Below are 16,850 nucleotides of genomic sequence, written 5' to 3'. Positions count from 1 at the left end.
CATGGAAAAAAATATCTTCACATATTCCTCTAATATTATTTGCTATTGTGGCTGATGCTTAGCATTATACAGCAGTGGTTTATTTAATCACAAGCCCATACTAATAAATGGCCCAAAAAAACACTTTGATTCCATGCATTCCTATATCACAATCAATAAAACAATCAACGAGTAAATTAGCATAAATTTGTGGATCTCGTCAAGTTTTGTCCAATGTGTACCGCAGCTGTTCTGTAAAATAAAAAGTTTGGCAAAATCTGGAAGCATACATAGCATACACCTGCAGAGGGCGACATGCATATCAAAGGAAGTGAGTTTTAACTCACACAATTCACATTAGGTGTACATAATGAGGCAGCATTATGACTATATGAGTTATTAAGTATCTAAATGGTATCATTTCTATATAATATAAATAATAAATAAAGTCTACAGAACTGAAGACATACAAAAGCCGGATGAGACATCAAAGATTGGCAATGTATCATCTATTTTTTTATTCATTGGAAAATATACACATCCTTATGTTTATGTAGTCATTTACGCATCATATTTTTCTTGCTGTTTTTTGCTGGCTTGAAAATGATAATGTAGCACTTTGGAGCAAAAATACAAAACAGAAGACCATATGCAGAAGCCAGAATCGCAAAAATGTGCACAGCCACGGTGTATTTACCGGCGGTGCTCACGTAGACGGGAATGAAAGTGATCCACACCGCAAAGAAAATGAGCATGCTGAACGTAATGAATTTAGCTTCATTGAAATTGTCAGGCAACTCACGGGCCAAAAACGCCATGAAGAAGCACAGGCATGCTAGCAGGCCGATGTAGCTGAGAACACACCAGAAGCCGACCTCCGAGCCGGTAGCACACTCGATAATGATGGTGTTCCTGAGGTAGCCAGTGTTGCTATTGGTGAAAGGTGGGTAGGTGAGCAGCCAGATAATACAGATCAAGCCCTGAATAATGGAAAGATGGGACAGTGTCATTGTTACTTTTGAGCTAGGCCATTTCATTTATTGATTTATTTATTTGTTGTTGGAATACCACTGAATGCTATTTTTACCTGGAGCAGCGTGCAAAGAATCACACTTGCTCTTTGCTGATTGGATCCGAACCACTTCATAACACCACTTCCTGGCAGTGTGGCCCTGAAAGCCATTAGAACCACTACTGTCTTAGCCAGGAGGCAGGAGATGCAGAGAGCAAAGCTGATGCCGAACGCCGGGTACCGAATACGGCACAGCCAATCAGAGGGCTCACCGATGAACAAAAGCCCAATGAGGAAACAGGTGGCAAGGAATAGCAGAAGGAAAAAGCTCAGTTCCATGTTGTTTGCCCGGACAACGGGTGTGACCCTGTGTTTATAGAACATAGCCAGAACAAGGAGAGAGGAGCACGCTCCAAGAACCGATCCAGTACATAGAACAATACCCATCGGCTCCTTGTAAGACAAGAACTCAACATTCTTTGGGAGGCAAAGGTTTCTCATGTTGTTAGGCCACATGTCATCTGGGCACCGTGTGCAGTCCAAAGAATCTGGTAGTAGAGAGAGAAGGACAATAACTCATTCTAATAAACAGAAAAAAACATGAAAGTTAGAGATTGATCTCACAGAACATAACCCACCGGTGTTGTTGCTGACCTCCCCTTCAGCACAGGTGACACAGTCAAAACAGCAGATAGGCTTCCCCTTCCTCCTGGCTACACGCTTCCCTGGTGGGCAACTCTCACTGCACACAGACCGGACCGCCTGAGAGGCAAAACAAGGCCACACAGAGAGGGACCTGGGCTGGATACACCTGATTTCTTTTTGTTTGGTGGCTGTAAATGTACCACTTGAATCTACATTAGCATTTATTTGATGCTATCAAGGTTTAAGAGAATTGCTGTGATGATGCAGGCAGTTTTTTGAAAAAAACATGATGCATTATATATAAAGAAAACAAATCTTTATTATTGACTTCATTTTTGATTTTTGCAGACTCTTGAAACGATCGTTGAAGGTGGACAAATAAAACATCCAAAAGCTTTAAAATCAAAATCAGCAGATTGCCTAATGCATTTATTAAATGTACACAGAACAGTCTGAGAGGAAGAGGGGGCCTGGGGGGAATTTGACGAGAACACACCTGTTGCCCAACAGGCCACTGAATGGCCGATTCATTCACCACCAGGCTGAGCTCTGGAGACAGGGAGGCGTCGTAAAACCCCACCTTCAGCAGACGCAGAGAGCCATCCTGCTCCCTTCGCCAGTTCATGAGGTCATACGAAGCGATGGGGTCACCGTTACGATCAAAGTCCACGTTTTCACCCAATATGGAGAACTGAGTATTCTTCATGTAGTGGAACAGCTAAAGGGAGGGATGACAAATATAAATTTTATTATTTATTGACAACAGCTACGAATACAAATCAATGAAAGTTGGTGTCAACACACCTGCCACGGCTCTAGACTTTGAGGGTTTCCACAGGTGCCGTTCACAAAGGGCCCCTGCCCCGCCTCACAGTCACTCATTCTCTGCAGTGCATGGGCCACCAAATACACAGCCTTGTACACGTTATACGACACCCTGAGCTGGCTCACATCTGAGAAGGCAGAGTACACGTCGTTTAAATCCTCCATGCCACTGCAAGGCTTTCGATCCAGATGGTTGACCATGTGAGAATGTGTGTTAACAGAGCCGTTCAGTCTGCAGTTGAGTGTCTCCTCCCAGAGCTCGGTGAGGAAAGCCGAGTCTTGGATGTTGGACGGTCGAAGCCTCGACAGATGCTGCTTCAACCCCGGAATTTCCTCGGCTCTGCGAATACCGAAGCCCAAGGTGCCGCTCAAGAGGTCGCCAAACTCATCCCAGAGTGACTTGGCTGTGGCCCAGGCCTCGCCCGCGATCCACTGGATGCCTGTGATGTTCCGCTGTCGAATGGCTCTCATGATGCTTTGCACTTCTGACTCACTGCAGAAGTTAATTATGACCTTTGAAGATGACCCCTGTTAATAGAATAAATACAAAGTCAGTAATTATGAGATACTATGGCCAAAGAGAAGCATTAGAAGAGTAGCCCAAAGAAGAATTCAAGACAAACTTGGAGTCCAGAAGAGGATATTTTATTTAGAGTTCCTCAAATTACTTGCTAAAATAGATTAGAAAATAAATGACTTAAAAATACCAGACTTGTTCCATTGAGTAATCGAATCAACCAAAATATTATTGGGACACTTCCATTTAAATTTCATTATCCCAAATCTTTAATCAAGTGTTAAATGAAGGTTTTATTTGTATTTTATTTTACCCTGAATTCAAATATATTAAAATCTTTAATCAGTTATCCTATCGATCCCACATCTACCTGAATGATATCCAGGAGCTCATCCAGAGGCTGCTGACTCAGAACCACAGGATAGAGATGAACATAGGCAGCACACACACCATACAGGGATGACTCCTGGAGAAAGAGCTGTACGGCAAAGCGTGCATAGTCAGACTCCAGGCCAATGACTCCCACCCAGGTCCAGCCGAAGTGGCTGACCAAGCGGGCCAGGGCTCTGACCTGGAAGGCATCGCTGGGCATGGTGCGCATGAACATGGGAAACTCTGTCTGCTCGCTCAGACAGCTGCAGGAGGCAAAGTAGCTCACCTAGTGGAGGGACAAACGGGATTATTTCTCCATAAAAGGTTTCGGAAATTTACTAGCCTTTAAATTAGTATTTGACCATATTTCATATTTTTTTAGTTGCATGTTAATGTTTTGTACAATATGTAAAACCTACATCTTTTGGAAATAAATATGGAGATAGTTAAAAATACATATATTTATCTGGTATAGCTGGTGAAATAAAAAGTAATAAAGTAAAACTTAAAGGACTTAAAGAACATCGTTCATAAAGTCTCACCAGGGGGATCTGAAAGGGGCCCAGACTTCTGAGCAGAGCCATCGACACACCAGAGGATGCATCTCCTATGATAACAGGAGAGGGGGACCTGGTGACATCTCCACAACCTAACACTGGAGACCTGGAGCCTAAACTGATCAGATCACCCATGCCCGAATGCTCCCCGACTGCCTCCAGACTCCCATTCCTGATGGCTGGGGGGCCCGGCTGTCCATTCACCAGAAGCAGGGAGGCCTTCAGAGACACGGGGACCTCGTTGCAGCTGTCTCTGATGTGGAACCCCAGCCTCAGCGCAGGCAGCAAGTCACTGCGCTGGTTGATCTCCCTGATAGCAAAAGTCATGGTCTGCATCCAACGCAGGGCCCGGGCACTGAAACTAAACATTTAGTTAATTCTTAGTTATTCAGATGCCCACTCGACAAATAAAACAAATTATACTGTAAATGCATAGGAAAACACAAATTTTAGATGTTCAAAATGTTGCCTTACTACTTGTATGAGCCAGGTTCTGGTTTGGATGTGTACGTTGGAAGAGAAGACACACGGGTGTAGTGCAGAGGAAAGACGCCCCCTAACACCACATCTCCGTCTTCGTAAAAACTGTTTGTCTCTTCTTCTCCGATGAAAGCACAGTCTGTGAGGAGGGCACCTGAACTTACATTGAGGTTCTTCAATAGAAACATTACAAGAATAAAATTGGCAGCAATGGGAGCCATCACTGATGCAAAATATTTATAAATATAACTTTAGTCTGGCATAGATTTAAACATATAGTTTATTCTAGAGACTACCTGGCTTGGGTGGGGGCTTGAGTATTTATATACTTGTGGCTTGTGAATATTGACAGGGGACCGCCCATTTCTGACATTGTGTATTTTTTTTAACCACCTCTGTATTTTTGTTATTCTTTATTCAACGCTGCATTAAATTAGGTTTTACCGATTGATGTTATTCTTATTATGATTAGAGCCCTTATTTGTGTGCGTTTTCACAAATATTTTTTTAAACATATATTTCTGATTATTGTTTTAGAATTATTCTGTACACACAAAATGTTATCTTCAGAGTTAGTTACAAACAAATAGATGCACCATGTTACTTAAGAGTCTCTTATTTATTTAATTATTACCCATAACCATTTTTGTCACCCACATATAAAGTATGGGTGACCAAAAAAGGAAACTGTTTCTGATAAAATAATAAATATTGATTATTTAATAAAAACTTTAAAAACAATGTAATACTTTTGCAAAGTAATATATTTTGGGGTTCAATAAAGGTTAGTTACAGTTTCAAAGGCTGTTGCTCACCCTTTCCAGATGGAATTAGTGTTTGATATATTTACATAAATCGGGTGTTGAATATTCAGTGAAACACAGAATCTGAATGTTCCACTCTAAATAACATTTCAAGAAACAACCCAGTATGTCAAAGCTACAAAAAGTTTGGGCCCACTGGACTCATGTAAATACTCTTGACACATACTAAATAAAACAAATGAAGAAAAACATTTATGTAATAAAAAAACAAAAACCTAGTAAACATTCAGCAAAATTAGCTATGGGGTTTCATAAAAGGTCACAGTGGATGTATAACGTTGTCTTAGGACTCTATAGGAACAAATATTCTATCAGGCTTAATAACGTCATCAACCTCCTTAAAGTAGAAATCCTATTTTGTTTTAATTATGTTTGATAGTTATGACATCAACTCTGTCTAATACGTAGAATAGACTCAAATATATATATATATATATATATTATTCTTCATTTCTTTATTGAAATAAAGAATTTTATAGTATTGTATGCTTAAAAATTATGTATAATTTAACCACAAACTTTTAAGCACAAGGATCATTAATCTCTATCAACCAATTGGATGTGACCAAAACCCCCACACAAGAGATGTTGTCATGAGATGAAAGGTGGGGCGTGGGATACATATATGATGACTTCTGCCTCGCTGTTTTATCCTTTAGGAGAAGGGTCGGTGTTAAAACGACATGACTCCCTTATTTTTAATATTGGTTAAACCTCTGTGTGTCTTAATCCAAGATGCATGTGCAGACCCTGCGCCTCTGGTGAAAGTCTGCTCATTGCAGAGCAGTTTTGAGCCAGGGTTTGTTGCTGCTGGGGACTACATCATTGGGGGCATCTTTCCACTTCACTACAACCAGGAGATGCCAGACCTCAATTCCACCTACAGACCACCAGCCGTTAAGTGCAATGGGCAAGTTTAGTAGGTCAACAATAGTCTAATTTTATCATAGAAAAATCGAAAAGTACGAAATGTGTAATTTTGCATTCAAAATAAAAAAAAGCAATCTAATTGGTATAGAGAATAGGAAAAAACATCTTCCCTGATTAAAGGGATTGTAAGCATTTGTAATGTCATGAACACATCCATTTGTCATTTGTGTGTGTGTTGTGTTTGTACACATGCAGGTTTGACCCCAGGGCTTTCCGCTGGGCGCAGACCATGAGGCTGGCAGTGGAGGAGATAAACCAGAACAAGGAGCTGTTACCCAATCACACGCTCGGCTACAAGATCTTCGACTCGTGTGCGTATCCGCTGACAGGCCAGCGGGCGGCCCTGGCAATGATGAACGGGCTGGCAGAAGCCGAGTCCCCCATGTGCCGCGGTGCCTCGCCACTGCTGGCTATCATTGGGGAGTCAGGTTCTGCCCAGTCTATCGTGGTGTCTCGAATACTCCAGCCTTTCAGAATCCCAATGGTGAAGATGACTTGGGTTTCGTTTACATTCAGTCATTTAGCAGGTGTTTTGTAGACAAAATTAGGCTGATCACAATCAGAATATTCAACCAAAACGATGAACAATGATAGATAACCCAATTAACAAAGGAAATGCCGTGAAAGTTATGAATGCGTGCCATTGTTTGTTTTTTTAACCAATTCTGTCCTAGATCAGTTACTTCTCATCGTGTGCATGTCTCAGTGACAGGAGAAAATATCCTACTTTTTTCAGAGTGATTCCAAATGATGACTATCAGGTAACAATGCCATAAAATGTCACACATATTATTATGTACAGCAAAACAAGACATGTTTGTGCTTTCCAGCCGCGGTGCTGAGGTGTGTATGTGAGGTGCATGCAATATGTTGATTGCTAGTAATCAGTGTCAGCACCAAGCAGGGTGCTCTGCACATGCACCTCATACAACCTCATACAAGTCCATTAAGACATAACATAGGAAATATAAGTGGGCAAGCTGGTTTGCTAGCAGTGCTACCAGTTCAATCGTTCAATCATGTTATTATCACTGTTATGTGTTACTGTAATAATAACAATTACTTATGTAAATCGCTTTGGATTAAAGCGTCTGCGTAAATACCCTAAATGCAAATGTTAATGTGTGTTCTATATCTAAACACAAATACCAGAACACGTGTATATAACATATGTACAACGCATTGCAATCGACCCCTTAATATAGTTTAATTAAACAACAATATTCTAATGCAACACAAAGGCAGCTGCATGAATCGAACTACCCCTGTGCCTAGGTCAAGGCCATCGCCCAGCTGCTGCTGAGGTTCCACTGGACCTGGGTGGGCTTGGTGCGGGGGGACCACGAGTACGGACGCTTTGCTGTACAAGGTCTTCTCAGGGAGTTGAAGGGCACAGGAGTGTGTGTCGCCTACCAGGAGATGATCCCTTTGCTCTACAACCGCCAGAGGGCTCTTGAGATTATGCAGGTAGGGGAAAATGTATAGGATAAGTTTATCTTTGTAATCACTAGGTTTGAACCCTAAGGTGCTGGTGTCCGTGATCAAGATCAAGATCATTGAGATCTCATTAATGTCATCAAAGCAGCTTGTAAATGGCATAAAAGTAGAATTCAAGCACATATTAGATTCAACTAGTGGCGATGTATTAGGCAAGACATTGTTTATACAAGCATAAAATATCTAAATATGACATATGAGCTTATGTTTAATGTTGTTAATGTTTAATGTCTTAATGTACTCTGTAAAAATTTTCCTCCTGGTATTGTGCTCTGGTTTTCACTAGCACTCTCTTTCTCTTTTTGTTTTTTTTTAAAGGTGATGCAAGACTCTGGGGCAAAGGTGGTGGTAGTGTTTTCCGCCGAAGGAGAGATGACTCCCTTCCTGAAGGACTACATGATGCTGAACATCACAGGAATCCAATGGGTGGCCAGCGAGGCCTGGGTCACCGCCTCTGTGTTCGCTGGCAGGGAGTTCTACCCCTACCTCGGGGGCACCATTGGCTTCGGCATCAGGCAGGGCCACATCCGGGGGCTTAGAAGCTACCTTGAGACCGTAGACCCTCAGACGTACCCCTCTAATCCCCTGGTCCAAGAGCTCTGGGGTGCTCTTTACGGTTGCTCTCCTTCTCACTCCTTCTACTCCCCACTGCCCCCCTGCTCAGGGCAGGAGTCCCTTTTGCCGCAGCACTCGGGCTACTTGGATACGTCGAGCCCCAGAGTCGCCTACAACGTCTACAAGGCCGTTTATGCCATCGCCCATTCCCTGAACAACCTTCTCGGCTGTCAAGAACACAGCGGGCCCTTCTACAACAAGTCATGTGCTCAAAGAAACGACATACAACCCTGGCAGGTACATCAAAACGTTTTTTTGTACTACTGCTTTCACTCAAATAAAGAATGCTCATGTTGTCTGTTTGTGCCCCAAGCTCCAGCACTATCTCCAGGAAGTAGCGTTTAACATCGGCGGGGAGGAGGTGAACTTTGACCTAAAGGGAGACTCGATACCTTACTACGACATAATCAACTGGCAGAGAGGCCCTGGGGGAAATATTGAATATGTCAACATTGGGTTGTTTGATGGAACAAAGGCTGCCGGGATGGAGCTTGTGATCGAGGAGGAGAAGATAATTTGGGCAGGCCACCAGAGCGAGGCAAGCTGCTCACACTGTGTATTTACCCACATCAGATGCCAACTGTTGAAGATATGTAGGTTGAGGTGGCGGTAAGTCAGGATGCTCTAGATTTCTAGGTCAAAATGGACAGCTACATCCAGTCAGTAATCTGGAATGACCATGTTACTTATTGTACAGTCCAGGGCCAGAGCAGACAGAATGCTGTCCTCCCTTATCAAAACCCACTTATTATTAGTACAAGCATGTTCTGAAAATACGTCTATATTATAGACTTTATCTTCGGACTTCTCTTTTCTTCTGCTTCTACAACACAGACTGTGTGTCCTTTATGCTTAACTTCAACTTTGAGCTTAATGGTAGGGCGTAAGCGATTAGATTGGTCCTTTTGTCTCTAGGTGCTGGTGTCTATATGCAGTGCCAGCTGCCATCCAGGATCTCGGAAGGCTGTCCGTCGTGGTGAGCCTGTGTGCTGCTTTGACTGTGTACCATGTGACACTGGGAAAATTAGCAATCAGACAGGTGAAACCATTATGTTCAATAGGGCAGTATTGTATTGAGCAGTCTTCTGTTACATGACGACTTCTGTCTAAATGAAATGACAAAATAAAATGATTATCCCATAGATGCCATAGACTGCACGGTTTGTCCTGAGGATTTCTGGTCCAATACCGATAGAACGTTATGCATCCCAAAGAAAGTGGAGTTCCTAACCTATGACTCCTTGGGCATAGCCCTGACGGCGATCGCCGTGGTGGGTGCCTGCATCACAATCGCTGTCCTGGCAGTGTTCCTCCACAACAGGAACACAGCCATCGTCCGTCTCAACAACTCTGAGCTTAGCTTCTTCATCCTACTGTCGCTAACGCTGTGCTTTCTGTGCGCACTGGTGTTCATTGGCGAGCCCACACCCTGGTCCTGCATGCTGCGTCACACAGCCGTCAGCATAACCTTCTCCCTGTGCATCTCTTGCATCCTGGGCAAGACCCTGGTGGTGCTGGCCGTCTTCACCTCCACCAGGCCCGGGAACAACCTAATGAAGTGGCTAGGGCCCATGCAGCAGAGGGCTATCATCTCAATGTGCACTTTGGTCCAGGTGATCATCTGTGCAGCATGGCTTATAGACGCACCACCATTCCCATCCAGGAACACACTTTATGAGCATTCCAAGATAGTTCTTGAATGCAGTGTGGGGTCCAGCCTTGCCTTTTGGTGTGTTCTGGGCTACATCGGTCTCCTGGCCTGCATGTGTTTCATACTGGCCTTTCTGGCTCGCAAGTTACCCGGGAACTTCAACGAGGCCAAGTACATCACCTTCAGCATGCTGATCTTCTGTGCTGTTTGGTTGGCCTTCATCCCGGCCTACATCAGCTCTCCTGGAAAGTATGCAGATGCTGTGGAGACCTTTGCTATTCTGGCCTCCAGTTTTGGCTTGCTGTTCTGCTTGTTTGCGCCAAAGTGTTTCATAATTTTATTGCAGCCAGAAAAGAATACCAAGCAACACCTGATGGGGAAGAAGTGACGTGCAATCTGTTAACTGTCGTAGAATTTAAGAAGGTTGGTATATTCAGGATTATAAAGGTTTTTTTCTGTCCAACACTATAGGCTCCAGTGGCTATAACAAATAAATGACCAGAGATACGAGGTGTGACAATTATAGAAAGAGTGCAATGACTTAGTCCAGTTTGTAATAAATAGATTATAGAGATAATATAGAGTTGTCTTGTAGGATTTAGACTAAATACCAACATTTTATGATCTTTTCATTTCAACAATTGTTATAGATTGATCAGTTTGACCAATAAATGTGTAAAAAACGATTTATAAATTGTATTTCAAATTGTTCTGATACCTTTTTAACTTTGTATAGGTGTAAGTTCTTTAATAACCGCTCCTGAAACATCTTCGTGAATGCTACATTGAGATGAGTCACATTGATGGAAAGGATTCTTTAATCTCTGCATAATAAAGCATTGTGATTGTCTACATAATAATGACATACATATGTAAGTGCTATAAAATAAGGTAAATAAAGGATATTTTTGCATGTCCCTATGTTTACATTGCAAAGACTTATTTGTTGAAAAATGTTTTGGTTACTGAAATACTTTCACTGTGCAGTTTGTGCAGATTAGCAATAAACAAAAGCAACAGCAGCTTTCAAAGAACTGCTATAATGCTATGCAAACAAGATACAATTCTTTTGTACCGATATTGCTACCCCTTTCCTCATGATTGCTAGCACATGATTGCTATCAATTCATGATCATTTAGTTGATATTGCAGTAAGTGAAAAACATTGTGTGAATTATCAGGCCTGGTTTATCCGGGAGATTTAATCATTCGCTTCTTGACATTGTTCTCAGGTCTCACTAAAATTATAAAACATTTAGGCACAAATATGCATAACAACAACCCAAAACTGGAGGCCAAGATAGCAAATATCTCAACGGCCACAGTGAATTTCCCCGGGGAGCTGACGTGAGCCGGGATGAACGAGAGCCATACAGCGCAGAAGATGATCATGCTGAAGGTGATGAGTTTGGCCTCGTTGAAGGTGTCGGGCAGCTTGCGGCCAAGGAAGGCGAGGAGGAGGCAGAGGGACGCCAGCAGGCCGATGTAGCCCAGGACCAGGTAGAACCCAGCGGGCCACGGCTCCCTGCACTCCACCACGATCTGGTCACAAGAAAGGTCACAAGGTTTTACCATGATCAGATCATTTCTGAACAGACTCGCTAGACTTTCTGAACATGCTAATGTTTTCCAAGCAATGCAAATTAAAAATGTGTTTTCATTGCAATTGTGTTTTATTTTATAGTTATAGTATGGTCATTTTAGTATTTACCTTCCCAGTTGAGGCTTGGTACGTTGGATTCCTGAATGGGTATGGGGGTGCTGCTGAGAGCCAACCAGCACAGAGACAAACCTGAGTGGAGATCAAGCAAAGGCATTTAAACAAGCAAGTAAAGATGAACGGCCAGCTCTGTTCGAAATCTTAACGGCCCACCGCCTACCTGAGGTGCAGTAGTGCACAAGATGAGAGTCCTTTGTTGGGCGGGGCCAAAGAGCTTCATAGCTCCAGAACCTGGCCCAGTTGACCGGAAGGCCAGCAGAACCACAATAGTCTTGACCAACAGACAGGAGAGACATAAAACAAAACTGACACCGAAAGCGGCCTGGCGCAGTCTACACGTCCATGTGGACGGCTTGCCGATGAAGGGAAGGGAGCAGAGGAAACACAGCTTGAGTGACACCAGCAACAGGAAGCTGATCTCAGAGTTGTTCGCCCTGACGATGGGAGTGGCGCGGAAGTGATGGAAGACAGTTGTGATGACGGCTGTCATGACGACCCCCAGCAGGGCGAGCGTGATCAGGATGACGCCCATGGTGTCGTACACAGACAGGAAGTCGTCAACTCCGGCCACACACTCCACCTTCCTCTTGTCAGACCAGTAGTACTCTGGACATTTTGTACACTCTGTAGAATCTGTGTGTGGAAAACAAGTGCTGACGCTGAATTATCTTAAAGAAGTAAACACAACCAGTGGAATAACTATATGAGTTTATTCATAAACCTTGTTATTCCACGAATTTTTTTTTAATAAAAAGGACCTCTTTGTACCAGTTTGGTTGCTTATCTCTCCTTCTGCACATGGTAAGCAGTCAAAGCAACACTGAGGTTCTCCTGGGCGTCTAGCCTGCCTGCTTCCAGGCGAGCAAGGATCACTGCAACGAGACACGGGAACCTAAAAGCAAAGAAAACACAGCATTGTATATTTCTATATTCTTTAATTTATAGTACAGAGTTCATGGGAATGATGGGGTCCATTACCGACCTGTGATAGGCCTCCTGTCCATACAATTTTACTCTGATTCAGCTGCAGTTGCTGATCTACTGGAACCGAACCATGATAGCTTCCCACCTTAACAAATCTTAATTTACAGGGAAACATATTTACAGATCAAAATTGACCAAATGGGAAAATATTATATTTCCATATGTATTATATGTTTATAGCCATGAAGAAATGTTGAATCAACATCATCTTTTCAATATCTTTCCAATATTGAAGACGTATTTTATTTAGTTTATTTTATTCCGTTAATTCATTTCGTTATTAAGTTTCAATTTCTCAGGAGAAATTTTGGTTACCTAATCTTTCCATTGCTATCCTTCTGCCGGTTGATAATGTCATATAGGGGCACAGGCTCTCCATTTTCATCAAAATGTACTTTTTCACCAAACTGGTTGGTGAAATTAACCATCTTTAGGTTGCTCAATAGCTGAATTATAAAAAAAAGGATAAAGTCATCAATAAGTAAAACTGCCCCTATAAATGAGGGATTTGTGACTTTAAAAACAATATATACATGCATATTACTGTTTTCTGCACCTCTATTGGTTTTGATGCATTTTGCTTACACCCAGCTTCAGCGGTGGTGGCTCCAACAGATCCACATTCCAGTAAATCGTGCAGTGCATGGGCGATGGCATACACAGCCTTATAAACGTTATAGGATATTCTGACTTTGGACAGCTCTGTGTAACTGCTTTGCAAATTGCTGAGATCCTCTGAGCCGGTGCACACAGGCCTCTCAGGTGAACCTGTAGTGTTTTCCTGGGCTGAAAACTTAAACGCCATCCTTCCTCCCACATACGTTTTAAGAGTTGAGGAGCGAGACTTGGTGTTCAGCTTTGACCCATGTTGATCATACTGCTCGATTACTCTTTCAAAGTCGTTGGCATTTATATTGGAAGGATCTGCCGTGAACTGCAACCTACAGTCGAACACTTCCTCCCATAGCATGTTGTGAAACTCAAAACCAGGCTCTGCCTTAGGCCGCACCTTCAACAAAAACTCTCTCAGACCAGGTATGTAAACTCCTGGGAAGGAGAACCCCAGTGTGCCTTGCAGGAGGAGGTGAAACTGGGGGGCAGTTAGCATGTTAGCGGTAACCCAGGATTCACTGGCTACCCATTGGATTCCAGAAACATTCCTGGCCGCAAGCTAGTTGAAAATGAAATATATTTGTCCAATATGTAGAATATGGCAGAATGTGTTCCTTGGGTCAAAAATATGCCTTTATATTTTCTGAGGGCATAGACAGGACAACTCACCTCTGAGAACAGCTCTTGAAGCTGCACCTCCGAAGCAAAGACCACCACCACTTTAGCGTTTGAGCTTTGGAGGGTGTCGGCCATGGCTCCAATCTCACCCAAGGTAGGGGATTGTGGGATAGTAAGATGGTATGCAAGGCACCCTCCCAGTTGTATAAACTGATTAGAGAATGCTTGGATTCCATAACGACTGTAGTCATCCTTAAAAGCCAGAGACACACAGCTGACGTGAGCATGAGTTGAGTATGTTGCGTTAATAGTTGTAATACTTGCAAAGATTTGACTTACCAGGGTCCCTACAGTGCCCACCCAGTTCCATCCGAAGAATTTGACCAGCTCAACCAGACCCCTGACTTGAAACAGATCACTGGGCACTGTGCGCAGGAATGATGGGTAGGTGTGCTTGTCAGTGAGACAGGCACAAGTGGCAAAATAACTAACCTGAAGGCAAAATTGTAAAAATATAACATGTTATGCTTGAATATGTGTATAAACCCTTTTTATTACGGGTCGAGTATCTGAATTTACAGCGTGAGGTTATAGTCACCAGAGGGATCCTGAAGGGGCCCAGAATGTGTGCTATAGCACCAGTAGGGGAGGAAGAGGCCAGGCCAATCACAGCCGTGATTGGAGATCCAGTAAGACACCTTCCTGAATCTGTGGTGCTTTTTGTTATTGTTACATTTCCTCTCATAGACTTTCTGTCATCATCAGGGAAGTTACGTTTTTCCCATTCTTCATTACCTTCATTAGCAATCGTCCTCGACATCCTTTGCATGTTCTTTGTTTTCTCTTCTAAATTATTCATATTTATCCTATCTTCACCCAATGTGTTTTGCCCTTTCGTACTGTGAGTGAGTAAAGACAAAAGAGCTCTGAGGCTGGTGTGGATGTGATCACAGCTGTCCATGATGTGGTAGCCAAGCGTAACACCAGGGAGCAGAGCTGGGTTACGGTTAATTTCCTCCAGTGCAAAGATCATTGTCATCATCCACCGGAAGGCTCTGTCGTCAAAACTGAAGAAGCAGCACACCCAAAACAACAGGAACAAGAACATAATAAGATAGTGATCAACAATCAGCTCATCAACACTTATTTGCAACCTGTAAAACATATAGGAAAAAATGTATAGACTTCAATAATGCAAACTACTAACAATTTATGAATTCATATTTGTTCATATTAGCTTCAAGTTGAACAAAAAAAAGAATACATATATTCTGCATTACCGGTCTGCTTACCCATTGCAAGGTCGGTTCTGGGGTTTGCTATTGTAGGTGTTCTGGGAGTTGGGGACAAGGTAATGCACAGGGAACAACCCACCAATGATCACATCTCCCTCTGAGCGAAGGGCCAGCAGCTCGCTGTTTCCCAGAATAACACATTCAGACAAGAGTGATACACCAACATCTCTTACTCCGTCTGTCCTCAGATCAGACTGTGGACCCATCATATGTTCCTCCTCCTCCAGAGCTCTTGTGCCGAAACTCAGCTCGGACCCACCTGTTTGAAACAGGTGAGAGATCATCAAAATGTGGAGGCAAAAAGGTTGCCGAAGGATAACCACCAGCGGTGGATGTAGCGACTGAACTGGTTCCATAATGGCACTATAGTGGCTTATAACTAACAAAACAAATAAATAAAATGGACAAAACCAACAAAAGAATATTCAAAAATCTAGATGCATCTCAATTACACATTTGGTAGGTTGGATGTGATGAATATGATTTGTAAGAATTAAGGTGTACAAGAATGAACAGTTAATTTGTGGTTTCTGTGTGTCAGAACAGAGGAAGACGCTAAAAATCTATCCTTGTAAAAGGATGGTGACCTGGCATATATAAAACTGACCAACCTTCTATAATCAGCTGAGGCTTGTCTGGACCAATCAGAATGAAGACACGACGTAAGAAGTGTATGGCAAAGCAAAATATGGACAAATAAGCCAATGGTCTAAATTCTACTGCAGCTTTTATCAATATCATTTTCCTGTTGTCGTTTTAATAATATCAATAGAAAGGCGACTAAAATTAGGCCAAATGCAAAACTTTTTTTTTTTATTACACTTTGTACTACTATGCTTTAGTCTCGTGGACTGAACAATGCACTGCACATGAGGAATCTGCAGATCCAACGGCAATACATACAATCACCTAATAATCATAAAGTTTTCATCTTCCTTCTCAGGTTACCTGCATGTAAGGGATGTAAACAATAGCATTTTGGTCCTTGTGATAAAACATTTTACTAGCACAAGTACTTGTATGCCAATTTACAGTAATGTTGTCCAGATAATATGTAATGAACGATGCAAATTTATTCCAAACTTTGACAAATTATATTGGTAGCAGATGTTTTAGGGAAGCCAAGAGATGTTATGATGGTTTGATCACAAAGACTGGTATTACCCATAAGGGATATTACCTCCACCTTGTGGTCATAATACAGTTTACCCAGCATTATCAATTCAGAGAGAAATTAAGTTCAAATTTGTATCAAGTGTTTATCAGAGGATATAGACTACGTTACATTTGTTATTTTTGTGATGCTCAGTTTGACCAACAGATCTGTCTAAAGAGAAAAATATATACAGTATATATATATTGTGTTCAAATGTCTCTCAGCATTAGATACACCTGTTGCCTGGTCAGGTGATTTCCGCTTGAAAACACAAAATCCAATATGGTTACACTGTCATCGATTTGGAAGATTTGCTAATGAGACCTATAGGTCTCATATGCACCTAATGCATATCGATAGGTGTTATCGATATATTGGAGACCATGTGTTTAAATGTGGTGTATTAATGAAAAGACACAAATACACTTAAGTAAAGGATGAATTATATATTTCATACACTGAAAATACAAATGTATGTCATAGTGTACAAATGTAAAATGTATGTACAAAAGTGTACACACAAAAAAAAACATGGCAAACTTAAATATAGCATAATTAATG

General features: G+C 42.2%; 2 protein-coding genes and 1 pseudogene across 3 annotated transcripts; 1 reads left to right on the top strand and 2 right to left on the bottom strand.

Annotated features, from left to right (window-relative positions):
* Nucleotides 1-536: 536 nt before the first annotated feature.
* LOC307073197 (extracellular calcium-sensing receptor-like) lies at nucleotides 537-4,276 on the bottom strand (the record flags this gene model as incomplete). Its single annotated transcript, XM_079732898.1, has 8 exons — nucleotides 537-959; nucleotides 1,067-1,358; nucleotides 1,630-1,650; nucleotides 1,746-1,753; nucleotides 2,133-2,354; nucleotides 2,441-2,989; nucleotides 3,349-3,636; nucleotides 3,893-4,276. The coding sequence occupies 8 exons, from the start codon at nucleotides 4,274-4,276 to the stop codon at nucleotides 537-539; spliced, it is 2,187 nt and encodes a 728-aa protein (XP_079589024.1).
* A 1,533-nt stretch (nucleotides 4,277-5,809) lies between these two features.
* On the top strand, nucleotides 5,810-10,292 carry LOC307073196 (extracellular calcium-sensing receptor-like; annotated as a pseudogene). Its single transcript has 9 exons — nucleotides 5,810-5,816; nucleotides 5,947-6,130; nucleotides 6,337-6,625; nucleotides 6,816-6,902; nucleotides 7,417-7,608; nucleotides 7,957-8,490; nucleotides 8,567-8,791; nucleotides 9,169-9,292; nucleotides 9,397-10,292. The product of its transcript is annotated as an extracellular calcium-sensing receptor-like (transcript).
* An 800-nt stretch (nucleotides 10,293-11,092) lies between these two features.
* Nucleotides 11,093-16,301, bottom strand: LOC307073195 (extracellular calcium-sensing receptor-like; the record flags this gene model as incomplete). The annotated part of the gene is made up of 12 exons (XM_079732897.1): nucleotides 11,093-11,446; nucleotides 11,616-11,696; nucleotides 11,785-12,257; nucleotides 12,393-12,516; nucleotides 12,607-12,703; nucleotides 12,924-13,054; nucleotides 13,300-13,698; nucleotides 13,890-14,090; nucleotides 14,178-14,263; nucleotides 14,739-14,905; nucleotides 15,131-15,392; nucleotides 16,298-16,301. The coding sequence occupies 12 exons, from the start codon at nucleotides 16,299-16,301 to the stop codon at nucleotides 11,093-11,095; spliced, it is 2,379 nt and encodes a 792-aa protein (XP_079589023.1).
* Between the last annotated feature and the right edge of the window lie 549 nt (nucleotides 16,302-16,850).

The sequence above is a fragment of the Pollachius pollachius genome (assembly GCF_949987615.1).
Source record: "Pollachius pollachius genome assembly, chromosome: 3".
NCBI lineage: Eukaryota > Metazoa > Chordata > Actinopteri > Gadiformes > Gadidae > Pollachius > Pollachius pollachius.
Note: the sequence above shows the minus strand (reverse complement) of the source record. Positions and strands in the feature narration are given on the sequence as shown.